This window comes from Delphinapterus leucas, chromosome 8, assembly GCF_059928025.1.
Source record: "Delphinapterus leucas isolate spDelLeu-1000000601 "Yukka" chromosome 8, BTC_Dleu_Yukka2, whole genome shotgun sequence".
Taxonomy (NCBI): Eukaryota; Metazoa; Chordata; class Mammalia; order Artiodactyla; family Monodontidae; genus Delphinapterus; species Delphinapterus leucas.
In genome coordinates this window covers 92,467,469-92,481,308 of record NC_143136.1, presented here as the reverse complement: position 1 = coordinate 92,481,308, position 13,840 = coordinate 92,467,469, and the positions used below count along the sequence as shown (strand labels likewise).

The 13,840-nt window shown below is 37.1% G+C and overlaps 1 protein-coding gene across 1 annotated transcript in view; it reads left to right on the top strand.

The window, feature by feature from the left end:
• THSD7B (thrombospondin type 1 domain containing 7B) overlaps window positions 1–13,840 on the top strand; it is a 758,467-nt gene that overhangs the window by 166,109 nt on the left and 578,518 nt on the right. Inside the window, exon 2 of the mRNA XM_022569631.3 lies at window positions 10,313–11,123. Within this exon, the coding sequence (XP_022425339.2) occupies window positions 10,313–11,123 (811 nt within the window). The remainder of the gene's footprint in view (window positions 1–10,312; window positions 11,124–13,840) is intronic.

Genomic DNA, 13,840 nt, shown 5'->3' with positions numbered 1-13,840 from the left:
AAAACAAAACAAAACAAAAAAAGAAAACAGCTGAATGAATGATTTTCTTCTGCTTCTGCAGGGAATCGAGAGGGCTTAGCTGGAGCGTTTGTTGTAAGTAAAGTCAAAGTTGAGTGGAGCCATATTTATAGGATGAGTACACCCCATCAATATCCCTTGACAAGTATCAGTAACCCAGGAGTTCCAGGGCCATCAGGGAGCCAGGCCATTGAGCTGGGACTGAGGCAGGGCTGAGGGGCTTTAGGCAGGAGAGGAAGGGCAGGACCCTGAGCACCTCACACCAGCTGCACTCAGGACGGATCCCCTCCTAAATATATTTTACCAAATGGGCATTTCAAGGCTTCATTTGCTCAAGAAATATGGCTTCTAAATTGCGATTATTGTGGGAAAGATTTGGAGTTGATATAAGTGCCAGAAACTGCTCTGGTCAGGGCACCCGAGCAGTTTACCTTGAGAAAGCTCTTTGACCCCAGGCTTTCATGATTTCATCTAGCAAAGCACAACAATATCAATAATATGCATATGGTTTTGGGAAATAGTAGGTATTTCAAAAATGACAGCTGTTACTATTATTGCTATATTTATTCTAGGGACACACCATTCTTATTGGTGCCTGAAGCTTTCTTTGTGCGCTCAACCCCTGAGCCTTGCTGGATGTACCTCAGCAGTAGCTTTGTCCGTGTTCTCAAGCATGCAGAGGCAGGAAGGATCCCATTTCACATAATCAATTGTGAAGGGCCCCTGGGAACAGCTGTCTGCTCCTAGGTGCTAATCTAGGAGACTAAATTCCCTCAGCATTCGCGGGCAGTTCATTGCTTGTGCAATGTGTGTTTTTATGTAATTTCCATTTGTTTGTTCTCTTTTTCCTCCCTCCCCTCCCCTACACCTTGGATTACAACCACTGATGGAGCCCTTTTTCTTCCCTTACATTTGTAGAGTGTTATAATGGAAGCCAGTGTGATATACTGGAAAGATCACTGGATTGGGCCTCTGGAAGGTAGTTGTCAGTTCCATTTCTGCTCCAAATGACTGTGTGACCTTGAGCAAGTCCTTGAATTTGTCGGGACTTCATTTTCCTCCTCCAAAACCTGTGGGCTATAAGATTTCCTTCCCATTCCCACAATCTAGCTGGTTAGCAGGCTGTAGATCTGAGTAATCTGAAAAGACCCACTTTGTGTCAAGATGCAATGAAGTATATGAGGTTTGAGATGCCCTTTTAGGATTCAGAATTTTTAGAAACCAGAAATATTGATAAATAGTTTTTAAAAGGTGGTTTTCTGTCTCTGTGGTGTTTGCATTAGCTGATTAGCCATTCAGATATATTTCTAATCTGCTCTGCTGTCAGGCTTCTTTTAATGTATGTTCTAGCCACTGGCAACTAATAATTTATAATCATAAATGATAAGTGACAGAGGTATCTGTCCACAGTGATGAAATAGACTTAGAACATGCTGTTAGGTGTCAAACAAAACACAATCATGCAAAAAGAGCTTGGGATGTTAACAGCAGTACGTATGCTTACTGGAAGTATAAATATTCAGTCCAGATACTCTGTGGTGGTCTTGAACTTGGAATCATGAACTGTCTTCAAAAGTATATCTATATACTTATGAAAATAATGTTTGGTAGCTCTTAACTGTTGCTGTTAAATTTTTCTGAAGATAATTGTTAGAACTCTTTAGCACACTTATTTTTCAGGCCACAAATATGTATCTTGAAAATAGTTTTAGTATTAATAAGGGATTTTTTTTGATTACTGTAAAAAGGGCAGTGGAATTTTTTAAATGATATTCTTTTTGATGAGATAGTAAATGGGATAGTTTCCTTGATTTCTTTTTCTGATCTTTCATTGTTAGTGTATAGGAATGCAAGAGATTTCTGTTTATTAATTTTGTATTCGGCAACTTTACCAAAGTCATTGATTAGCTCTAGTAGTTTTCTGGTAGCGTCTTTAGGGTTTTCTATGTATAGTATTATATGTCATCTGCAAACAGTGGCAGTTTTACTTCTTCTTTTCCAATTTTTATTCCTTTTATTTCTTTTCCTTCTCTGATTGCCATGGCTAGGACATTCACAATTATGTTGAATAATAGTGGTGAGAGTGGACATCCTTGTCTTGTTCCTGATCTTGGAGGAAATGCTTTCAGTTTTTCACCATTGAGAATGATGTTTGCTGTTGGTTTGTCGTATATGGCCTTTATTATGTTGAGGTAGGTTCCCTCTATGCCCACTTTCTGGAGAGTTTTCATCATAAATGGGTGTTGAATTTTGTCAAAAGCTTTTTCTGCATCTACTGAGATGATCATATGGTTTTTATTCTTCAATTTGTTAATGTGGTGAATCACATTGGTTGATTTGTGGATGTTGAAAAATCCTTGCATCCCTGGGATAAATGCCACTTGATCATGGTGTATGATCCTTTTAATGTGTTGTTGGATTCGGTTTGCTAGTTTTTTTGTTGGGGATTTTTGCGTCGATGTTCATCAGTGACATTGGCCTGTAATTTTCTTTTTTTGTGATATCTTTGTCTGGTTTTGGTATCAGGGTGATGGTGGCCTCATAGAATGAGCTTGGGAGTGTTCCTTCCTCTGCAATTTTTTGGAAGAGTTTCAGATGGGTAGGTGTTAACTCTTCTCTAAATATTTGATAGAATTCGCCTGTGAAGCCATCTGGTCCTGGACTTTTGTTTGTTGGAAGATTTTTAATCACAGTTTGAATTTCAGTGCTTGTGATTGGTCTGTTCATATTTTCCATTTCTTCCTGGCTCAGTCTTGGAAGGTTGTACCTTTCTAAGGATTTGTCCATTTCTTATAGGTTGTACATTTTATTGGCATATAGTTGCCTGTAGTAGTCTCTTATGATCCTTTGTATTTCTGTGGTGTACATTGTAATGTCTTTTTCAATTCTAATTTTATTGATTTGAGTCCTCTCCCTTTTTTTCTTGATGAGTCTGGCTACAGGATTATCAATTTTATCTTCTCTAAGAGAACCAGCTTTTAGTTTCATTGATCTTTGCTATTTTTTTCTTTGTCTCTGTTTCATTTATTTCTGCTCTTATCTTTATGATTTCTTTCCTTCTACTAACTTTGGGTTTTGTTTGTTCTTTGTTCTCTAGTCGCTTTAGGTATAAGGTTAGGTTGTTTGAGATTTTTCTTGTTTCTTGAGGTAAGATTGTTGCTTAAACTTCCCTCTTAGAACTGCTTTTACTGCATCCCACAGGTTTCAGATCATCATGTTTTCATTGTCATTTGTCTCTAGGTATTTTTTGATTTCCTCTTTGATTTCTTCAGTGATCCGTTGTTTATTTAGTAACATATTGTTAAACCTCCATGTGCTTGTTGTTTTTACAACAGAGGAAGTAAAGAAGATGTGGTACATATATACCATGGAATATTACTCAGCCATAAAAAAGAATGAAATAATGCCATTTGCAGCAACGTGGATGGACCTAGAGATTGTTATACTGACTGAAGTATCTCAGACAGAGAAAGACAAATATCATATGATATTGCTTATATGTGGAATCTAGAAAAAGGGTACAAATGAATTTATCTGCAAAACAGAGATAGACTTAAAACTTACCAGGGGGTAAGGGGGGAAGAAGGATAAATTGGAAGATTGAGATTGATATATACACACTATTACAGATAAAATACATAACTAATAAGGACCTACCGTATAGCACAGGTAACTCTACTCAATACTCTGTAATAGCCTATATGGGAAAAGAATCTAAAAAAGAGTGGATATATGTATTTGTATAACTGATTCACTTTGCTGTATGCCTGAAACTAACACAACATTATAAATCAACCATACTCCAATAAAATATTTTAAAAAATAAAATAAAAAAGAAATAAATGAAATGCATTAGGGTTTAAATTCCTTCCCATTAAATATTTTTTTCAGTTTCTCCATTTTTTATGTTGTGTGTCTGTTTCTGTCAGAGGCATAACTCACAAATAGATATATCTAATAAGCAGGTTTGCTCTGAGAGGTTAGAAAGTGTTGGGTGGCTTTATACATCCCCTGCTAGTGGACGTTATTAATTATCATGATAGATTTTGAAATGTAGACTCAGGAACTATCATCTCTTCTGACTTTCACCAGTGTACCTGCCGCCAGTAGTCCCTCTCAACTTCTGGTTTGCTGCTTTCTATCTAATGAGCTCTGGGAAACCAAATTAAGATTGTTAATAATGTGAACAAACTCAGTGCAGCTAGGCCTGAGGGAGTGGCCAGATGTCCTCTTCACGAGCATGTTGCCATTATATTTAGTGCACAGTTCTCATGACGCGTGTTTAATGTCTCATTCATTTTTATATTCCCAGAGTCTAACACACTACGTATCAACTAGCAGGTAAAGAATAATGGTTGTTTCACTGAATGAGTGCTCGCTGGCTGCTTTTGTTTTCATCCCTTGGGTTCTTTGATGTATTTTAGAAAGTGTGATTTCCTAGATAATTGTGCGCTATGTAATGGAGATATTACTTTAATTCCTCCATGATCAGTGTGAAAGCTTTTTGAGATGTGAAAATTATGACAGAAATTTCAAGCCATTTCTTGGAGGTGAGTCATCTTACAAGTAGATCAGCGCTGTTTTATGTCACATTTTATAATGCTGAGGCTTCTGAGTGCTTTGGCATAGTAATTATCCACCAGTAATTTGTTTAGGGCTCTAATGCTCGGGTTTGTCATTCATGTCATTCCTCAGTACTCTTGCCCAAGTTAAATATAAAGCAATGTCAGGGTAATAAAAGCTGTGGTTGAAAAAAAAATAAAAATAAAGCAAACATCTCTTCCTATTGCATGAATGGTATTAAATCAGGGTTGCTGCCTCAAACAGTGGCGAGTACTGTGTGAAAGCTCCTGGGAATATGTTTATTCCCCGTTCTCTGGAATACTCTTTTTTCTTTGTGGCAGGCTTCTTACTGATTACTACAACTAAAATTCAGGCATCCAGTGGGCTGCCTTACCTGTGATGATTTAGTTTGGGTGATACATTCATCTAAACTACTCCACTTAAGGATAACTTAATTAAGAGAATACAATTTGCCAGCACTTTTCTGCTTCCAGAGGAATATTACATTAGAGCATTCACCGATTTGCACTTTCTGCAAAAACACAGGCAAAAAAAGAGGAATCACACGGTTTTAAAGGTGAATGTAACCTGAGAATTCACTGATGCTACCCTTCCGTGTCCAAAATATTTACTAAACCAGAATGTTAACGTGTTAATTAAAACTGATGTGACTTAAAATACTTCACAGTTTATTACAGAGTGGCTGTGCTTATCTCATAGAAAGGATAGTGAGTTGCAGGTGGATGGTGTTTTTACATAATCTTTGTGCACATAAACAAGGATAAAATTACTATTCCTATTATACCATTGAAATGTTTTCAAGTGTTAATTTAAAGCCCCATTACGTATATAATTAAACTTTTAATCCTTTAATTGTTCTAAATTTTGTTTTACTTTTTTTTTGTTTTAAATTTTTATTTTATATTGGAGTATAGTTAATTTACAATGTTGTGTTAGTTTCAGGTGTACAGCAAAGGGATTCAGTTATACATATACGTATATCTATTCTTTTTCAGATTCTTTTCCCATATAGGTTATTACAGAGTATTGAGTAGAGTTCCCTGTGCTATACAGTAGTCCTTGTTGTTTATGTATTTTACGTATAGTTGTATATGTTAATCCCAACCTCCTAATTTGTTCCTCCCCCTCCCCCCCTTACCCCTTTGGTAACCATAAGTTTGTTTTCTAAGTCTGTGGGTCTGTTTGTTTTGTAAGTAAGTTCATTTGTATCATCTTTTAGATTCCACATATAATTGATATCATATGATATTTGTCTTTCTCTGTCTGACTTACTTCACTTAGTATGATAATCTCTAGGTCCATCTGTGTTGCTGCCAATGGCATTATTTCATTCTTTCTTATGGCTGAGTAGTATTCCATTGCATATATGTACCACATCTTCTTTATCCATTCATCTGTTGATGGACATTTAGGCTGTTTCCATGTCTTGGCAATTGTAAACAGTGCTGCAATGAACATTGGGGTGCATGTATCTTTTCGAACTATGGATTTCTCCATATATATGCCCAGCAATGGGATTGCTGGATCATATATGGTAGCTCTGTTTTTAGTTTTTTAAGGAAACTTCAAACTCAAGATGGATTAAAGACCTAAATGTAAGACTGGATACTATAAAATTCTTAGAGGAAAACATAAGCAGAACACTTTTTAACATAAATCACAGCAATATCTTTTAGGGTCCATCTCCTAGAGTAATGAAAATTTTGTTTTATTTGTATTACTTGAGGCTTATTTCCAATTAAGAAGTATAAAATGACTGCTGTTTACACATAGGTTTCTTATTTGTTTCTTTAGGTTATTTATCTCAGATTTATATTCTGAATATAACCATATGTTTTATATATATGTCAAACTTAAAAGTGATATTCTTTTTCTCCATGCAACTGCTCAAAATTTTAATTGGCTCTTCTATTTCTGAACTTGGACAAGGGATATAAGATTTTTCAAACTGCAGGTCACATTTTATTACTTCAATATGCATGTTTTTTGAAATGGCAAAATCTCTCAGGGCTGTGTGATTTTCACTATTGTGTGTGTGTGTGTGTGTGTGTGTGTGTGTTTAAAGTTCATTTCCAAACACAACTGAATAAATCCTGGAACACATTTTCTCTCCATGCCTGAGAAATGCAAATTGTTATAGGTCAGTTGCTGAGAGGTCTTGTCTGTATCTTGGACGTCTTGTTTGCAATTTATTTTTCATTCATTCCAAGCATACCCAATTCACTTTAGGTTTGCCTGTTACTCACATGTTTTTCAGTGGTCTGCAGAGTTCGATTTAACATGTGGAAAAACTATTCTCCCTTGACTGTGCCTTCCTAAATGCACTGACTAATGTTTATAAACACACTTGTGTCTTACTATGCAAGAGCTGCTGCCCTAAATTTCTAGGGTCAAGAGGGGGAAATCATGGCGCACACACCACCTTGATGACTTGTTCTCCTCATATCCAAAGGAATATTAACAAACAAATAGGAGAGATCATAGCTAAGCGAACAAACGGATCTGCCTTGTGATCGTAGGATCACACATACCAATGCACACCCTAGAAAAGACACTTTTCAAATGCAGGCCAAGAGCCCATGCTTGGGGTCCCACAGATCTGGAGTCCCATTCTAGCCTAGCATGCACTAGCTGTGTAACCTTGGGTGTGCATTGTAACTTCTGAGTTTCATTTTCCACAACTGATAAAATGAGCAAACTAGCCCCAGCTCATGGGATTGTTATAAGGAAGGAAGGAAGGAAGGAAGGGAGGCACCTGTGAAATCACCATTGGTGTACTATAAACCAGCTGTCTCTCTGTTTTAAAAGAAAAAAAGCCTTGATGTGACTTGATTTGTAATGTGGTGTAAATACTCCCACCATGGCTGATTTTAAATCATGAATGATTTAACAACCACCTGGTAAAGTTCCTGAATATTTAACAGTCCCCTGGTAGCAGCCAAGCCCAGCACACCAGTGCTAGCCTTTAACAAATGGTAGTAATTATTCCTTAATAGTTATATTTTGTCTTCCATTGATCGAGAAAAAAATTTGGCTGTTTGGTGAAATTCTGTATAGATGGAGATATGAAATCTGAGGGAAGAATAGTAATTTATATAGTTTAAAATATTAATGATTTCAAATAAAAAAGAGCTCCCTTAACAATTTTGAAAGTAGGCAAAAACTTAGAAGAAGAAAACAGAATATTAATAATAAGAAAATGTGCTAATCAGATGTTTTAAAAGTAAGAATAAGGATCACTTTGTAAGATATTCTAGATTGATTAATGTTAGCTTTTCAAGATTGGTTAGAAGGGGCTTCACGTTCTTGGTCTTATATTCTTTAATTTACGTGAACAAATCCTAAGTAGAGAGTTGCGTGTATTTGGTACCTAAACAGAGAGAAACTGACAGCCTATATTTTAAAACCCAGTGCTTTACAAAAAAGCTTTGTTTTCATTTTAACCAATAACAGTTTTATATCATTCAAGACTGATTTTATTTTATTTTTTTAATTGAAGTATAGTTGATTTACAGTGTGTTAGTTTCAGGTATACAGCAAAGTGGTTCAGTTATATATATATTATATATATATATATAATATATATATAAACTGAATATATATTCTTTATATACATATTCTTTTTCAGATTCTTTTCCCTTATAGATTATTATAAAATATTGACCACAGTGCCCCGTGCTGTACAGTCAGTCCTTATTGGTCCTTATTGGTTATCTATTTTATATATAGTAGTGTGTATATATTATTCCCAAATTCCTAGATAAGTCAAGACTGATTTTAGATTTTTAAAGTTTGCTGCAACCATGTATTTTTTGAAATAGTCCTTTACTGAGTAACCTGGTTTTGTTTTTGGTAATAATAAACATTTTCATGCGTGGTCTGAGATTCGGATAAGGAATGGCATACTGGACCTGAAACTGCTCCAGAACATCTAGACATGTGGAGCCCGCAAATAGCTGTCATGTGACAGTGAACTTCTCATTTTTCAGAGTACTAAACTGTGGGTGATTGAAGAGGAAATCATCAGAATTAAGGATGGTTGATTGAATCATCCTGTGCTGAAAGCCGCACTTTCCATGTGCACTTACTGTACCCTGAGCAGGCAGTGCTGGGATAACTCACCTAGGGAAGAGTGTGGGCAAACCCAAGGGCCTTTTGGTGACTATAGGCTGACTTAATCCAGTAAAACTCCTCTGTCCATTTCATCAAGAGGAGACTCTAGCGTGGGCTCACTAAAAGGAGACAGAAATCATCGGCCCTGTACCTAACATGGTATTGCCTAGAACAGCAGGTTTGCACACCCAGAACAGGGCTGGGAGGAAGAACCAGGAGGACTGTGTATATTAGAACCCCCAAACTGTTGTCCTGCTAAAGTGAGAGATCCTCATTGAAGCACGTGGCCCCAAGTGCAAATACCTGCTTCTCTGGGGAGGCACGTCTCTTCCTAAAGGCACGTGCCTGTGTACACATTTATTGCTCCTAGAAATGTACTGGATGTGCATGAAAATACAGTCCAGGAAGTAATTAAGTGGCATTTGGGGTTTGATCAGATTTGGGGAAGGAAAGAAAGGCTGCACCTTCTTTCTCCCGCCTGTGTAAATTAAAATGTTTCTCGGGGTGTGAAATGCCTTTATGATGATCACAAACCTAGTAAAGGGTTAAACGTAACATGGTTAAGCTGATACACTTTTTTCAGGCTCATATTACATTTTTAAGTAAAGCAAAAGGGAGGAAACTTGTTTTTTTTCCATTGACACAAAATGGGATTACTTGCTGTCCTCGTGGAAAGATAGATGCTCAGCCTTCTGGATGAGGCCAGCTGGTATGTCTATAGATTAGATGCAAAAAATAAATAAATAAATCAGTGGGTAGCTCTTTCATATGTCCATCTTTTGAACCCTCTCTCACAAAACTAATTCATTAATGAAAAGATTTGGCATATTACAAGCTAACATTGGAAGCTTTACCCAACAGGTATATTTCAAGGATTGCCGGGGCAGAATTTCCAGAGACAGTTCAGTACTGCTGCTTCTTTTATTAACTTACCTTCTCCCCACACCCCGCCCCTCTGTATCAGATTTTTCTTTTTCACGCAATTCACTCTGCAAGCAAAAACCAGAGCTGAGCAGAGCTATTTAGAAAATGAAAATATATTTAGGATGCTTTGCAAGCTATTTTTAAAAATGTATTTCTCTTCTGAGCTACTTAAGGTGTGAGCTGAAGGACTGGAAACATGAAAAATCCTAGTTTATTAAAATCCTGGATTTAGGGCTTTTCTTTTAGATGAAACTCTGCCTAACGAGAAAGTATTAATATTGAGTTAGGTATATAGGCTTTGGGACATAATAATTATAACGAGACCAATCATTTATTAAATGTGTATTGTCTACTTCCCATCACATTATGTCACTGATCCTCAGAACATCTTTATAAGTCAGTGCTTTTATTATCTTCTCCCTTATGTAGGAAACTAAGGCTTAGAAAGTTGAAGTAATTCATCCAAGTTGATACTGCTGTAAGAGACGGATTGGGGATTTCAAGAAGGGCCAACTGATGTAGAATCCCCATTTTTAGCCACTCAATTATATTTTTCATCATTATTCATAATTTCACACTGGTTGTGTCAGGAGGTGTGCAGATTGACCCGTTTTTGTGTGGATGGTGGTGTGGAATCTTGGAGTAACTGACACCCTTGTCTTTCTGCCTACAGGCCCCTGGGGAAGGTGTACAGGAGACTGTGGGCCAGGAGGATTCCAGAGTCGTGCTCTTTGGTGTTTCCATTTTGAAGGGTGGACGAGTCACTTGTCTAACTGTGATGAGAACAATAGGCCTCCGAAGGAAAGAAGCTGCTTCCGAGTCTGTGACTGGCACAGAAACCTCTTCCAGTGGGAGGTTTCTGATTGGCACCACTGTGTGCTTGTTCCTCCCGCCCTGGGGCAAGCCAGACCTCGGGCTACAGAGTGCGTGACAGCCCAGCATGGGCTGCAGCACCGGACGGTGCGTTGCGTTCAGAAGCTGAACAGAACCGTGGCTGTGAATGAGATATGTGAACACTTTGCCCCTCAGCCCCCCACGGAACAAGCTTGTCTCATCCCTTGCCCGCGGGATTGTGTGGTCTCTGAGTTCTCACAGTGGTCCAGGTGTAGCAAGGGATGTGGGAAGCAGTTACAGCATAGAACTCGCTCAGCCATTGCCCCCCCTCTCTATGGAGGGTTGCAGTGTCCCAACCTGACTGAGTCAAGAGCCTGTGATGCTCCCATTTCCTGTCCTCTTGGGGCAGAGGAATATATGTTTAGCCTTAAAGTTGGACCGTGGAGTAAATGCCGACTGCCTCTTCTCAAAGAACTTAACCTAAGTGGAAGAACCATTCTGGATTTTAGCTCTGATTCGAAGGAGCTGGTCACCTTTAGACATCAAAGTTACAAGGCACATCACCATTCCAAGTCCTGCGACATAGAGATAGGTTACCAAACCCGCCAGGTTTGGTGTACAAGAAGTGACGGAAAAAATGCTACATTAAGGTAGGAGGCCTTCAGTGTTTATATCTTTGATTCACTTAAATATTTTACGGTGTAATTTTATAAGATTTCTTTATGATTTTCTACAACAGGAAAATTTTAATCAGGTTTGCGATTTGAGCTTTTAAAAGTCTCATTTGAGAAGTTTTCAATGTCAAGTATAAGTATTTTAGAGTCTAGGCCAGCAGTGCTCTGAACTCTGGTGTAATTAGTGTAGTAGTGCAACCATATAGGATAAGTCATCTATTGTCACATATCTATTCTATCAGTATGTCACTTAAAAAAATAGATCTTGTGCCATAGCTATCCATCAACAAATTAATTGATAAAGAAGGTGTGGTATGTATATATATAACGGAATATAGCCCAGCCATAAAAAAGAATGAAATTCTGCCATTTGTAGCAACGTGGATGGATTCAGAGGGCATTATGCTAAATGAGATAAGTCAGACAAAAATAAATACCATATGGTAGCACTTATATATGGAATGTAAAAAATACAACAAACTAGTGAATAAAACAAAAAAGAAGCAGACACCTACATATGGAAGGCAAACTAGTGGTTACCAGTGGGGGAGAAGGAAGGGGTAGGGGCAATATAGGGGTAGGGGGAAAACGGGGTTATTATGGGATTGTATGAAACCATATGTGTAAAATTTTTGAAAATTGTAAAGCACTATAGAATTTAAAGAATCTTTCCTTCCATAAAAAAAATTGGTCTTTTGTTACTACAGTAATAAAAGACTAAACGATTTATTATAATGATAAAAATTCAAGTTCACTCTCAAATTTGGGATATAAATTATGTAAATATTTATTGTTCTTCATGTTTACGTTTTTTAAAATTGTTTTTGGTTTGTTTACTTTGTTTCAATGATTAAGCAGGTTCTTTTACATCTGAATTGTAGATATTTTATAGTAGTGATAATACCAATAAGTTAATCCAAGAATGTTTTCTTTGGCATTGATTTGATTAAAAATATTAACTTGCACAGCAATAATTAGAATTACAAGCCTATAGAGGGAATGGACTAAAACTTTTAAAAACAATAGTTTAGGGCTTCCCTGGTGGCGCACTGGTTGAGAGTCCGCCTGCCGATGCAGGGGACACGGGTTCGTGCCCCGGTCCGGGAGGATCCCACATGCCGCAGAGCGGCTGGGCCCATGAGCCGTGGCTGCTGAGCCTGCGCGTCCGGAGCCTGTGCTCCGCAGCAGGAGAGGCCACAACAGTGAGAGGCCCATGTACCGCAAAAAAACCCCCAATAGTTTAGGCTTCAAAATTATTTGTAATTGTTTTACTTTACATGGTCTTATCTTGATGTAAATCATAGAAATATGTTAAAAGTGGTATCTGTTTACTTTTCTCCTGAAAGGTCTTAAATGAAATCACTGATATATTACCAAATTTCTTCCAAATTAAGTTGCCTTTCAGTAGTACTGGAATTACCAAACAATGAAATACTCATTGCTAGAATTGATCATTAGCATCAGTTACTGTTTTCTTAGGATCCACAGCTGGCTCAAAGACTACCTCTGCTATTTCAGAGCAAAGTAATGTGATGATTGTTTTTTTTGTTTTTTTTTCCCCATTCGACTTTACAAATGAGCATATTTTATCTTTGATGCTTCTTTCTGATTTATGTGATGTAACTTGGCAAGTCCATTGAAGAGTGATTTTCTGCCTTTCATTGACTGCCTCTGTGAAGCCAAAAAGATTAAGCAGATGACTGGGTGATTATTGTTTGAACACATATGTGTGATTCTGTACAAACATTGTTTCGTAATATCCTGTATTGGATATTACACAGAATGTTTTCAGTCTATAGTTTACTTGTTTTCTTTACCATGTTCTATTTTTTATCAACAAATTAATAGACTTTACTTTTTAGAGTGATTTTAGGTTTACAGAAAAATTGAACAGCAGATCTAGAGCTCCCATGTATCTCCTCATCACTCCCTCTCCACACATACACAGTTTCATACACACACCTTGCATTAGTACAAGTTGTGTAATACATTGGATACAATGGATGAGCCAATACTGATACATTACTGTAGCCCATAGTTTACAGTAGAGTTCATATTTTGTGTTGTACCTTCAGTGGCTTTGGACAAATGTATAATGGCATGTATCCACCTGTACTATATCATACACAATAGTTTCACTGCCCTAAGAATCTCTTGTACTGCCTCTACTGATCCCAACTTTCCTCTCCCCAAACCCCTGGAAACCAATGATCATTTTACTGTCACTTCCAAGTTTCGGCAGTTATAAATAAAGATGCTGTAAACATTCAGGTGCAGATTTTATGTGAATGTAATTTTCAACTGATTTGCCTAAATACCAGTGGGCACTATTCCTGGATATTATGATAAATTTGTGTTCACTTTTGTAAGAAATTCCAAAGTCTCTTCAAAGTGGCTTTATCATGGGAATTCCTTTTGCTTCACCCCCTGGCCAACATTTGGTGTTATCAGTGTTTTGGATTTTAGCTATTTTAATAGGTGTGTAGTAGTACCTTGTTTTAATTTGCAGTTCCTTAATAACATATGTTGTTTAGCATCTTTTCATATGCTTATTTTCCATCTTTCTCTTCCTTGGTGGGGTGTCTGTTCAGATCTTTTGTCTATTTAAAAAAATTTTTTTATTATTGAATTTAGAGTTCTTTATATATTTTGGATACCAGTCCTTAATCAGATATGTATTTCAAAAATATTTT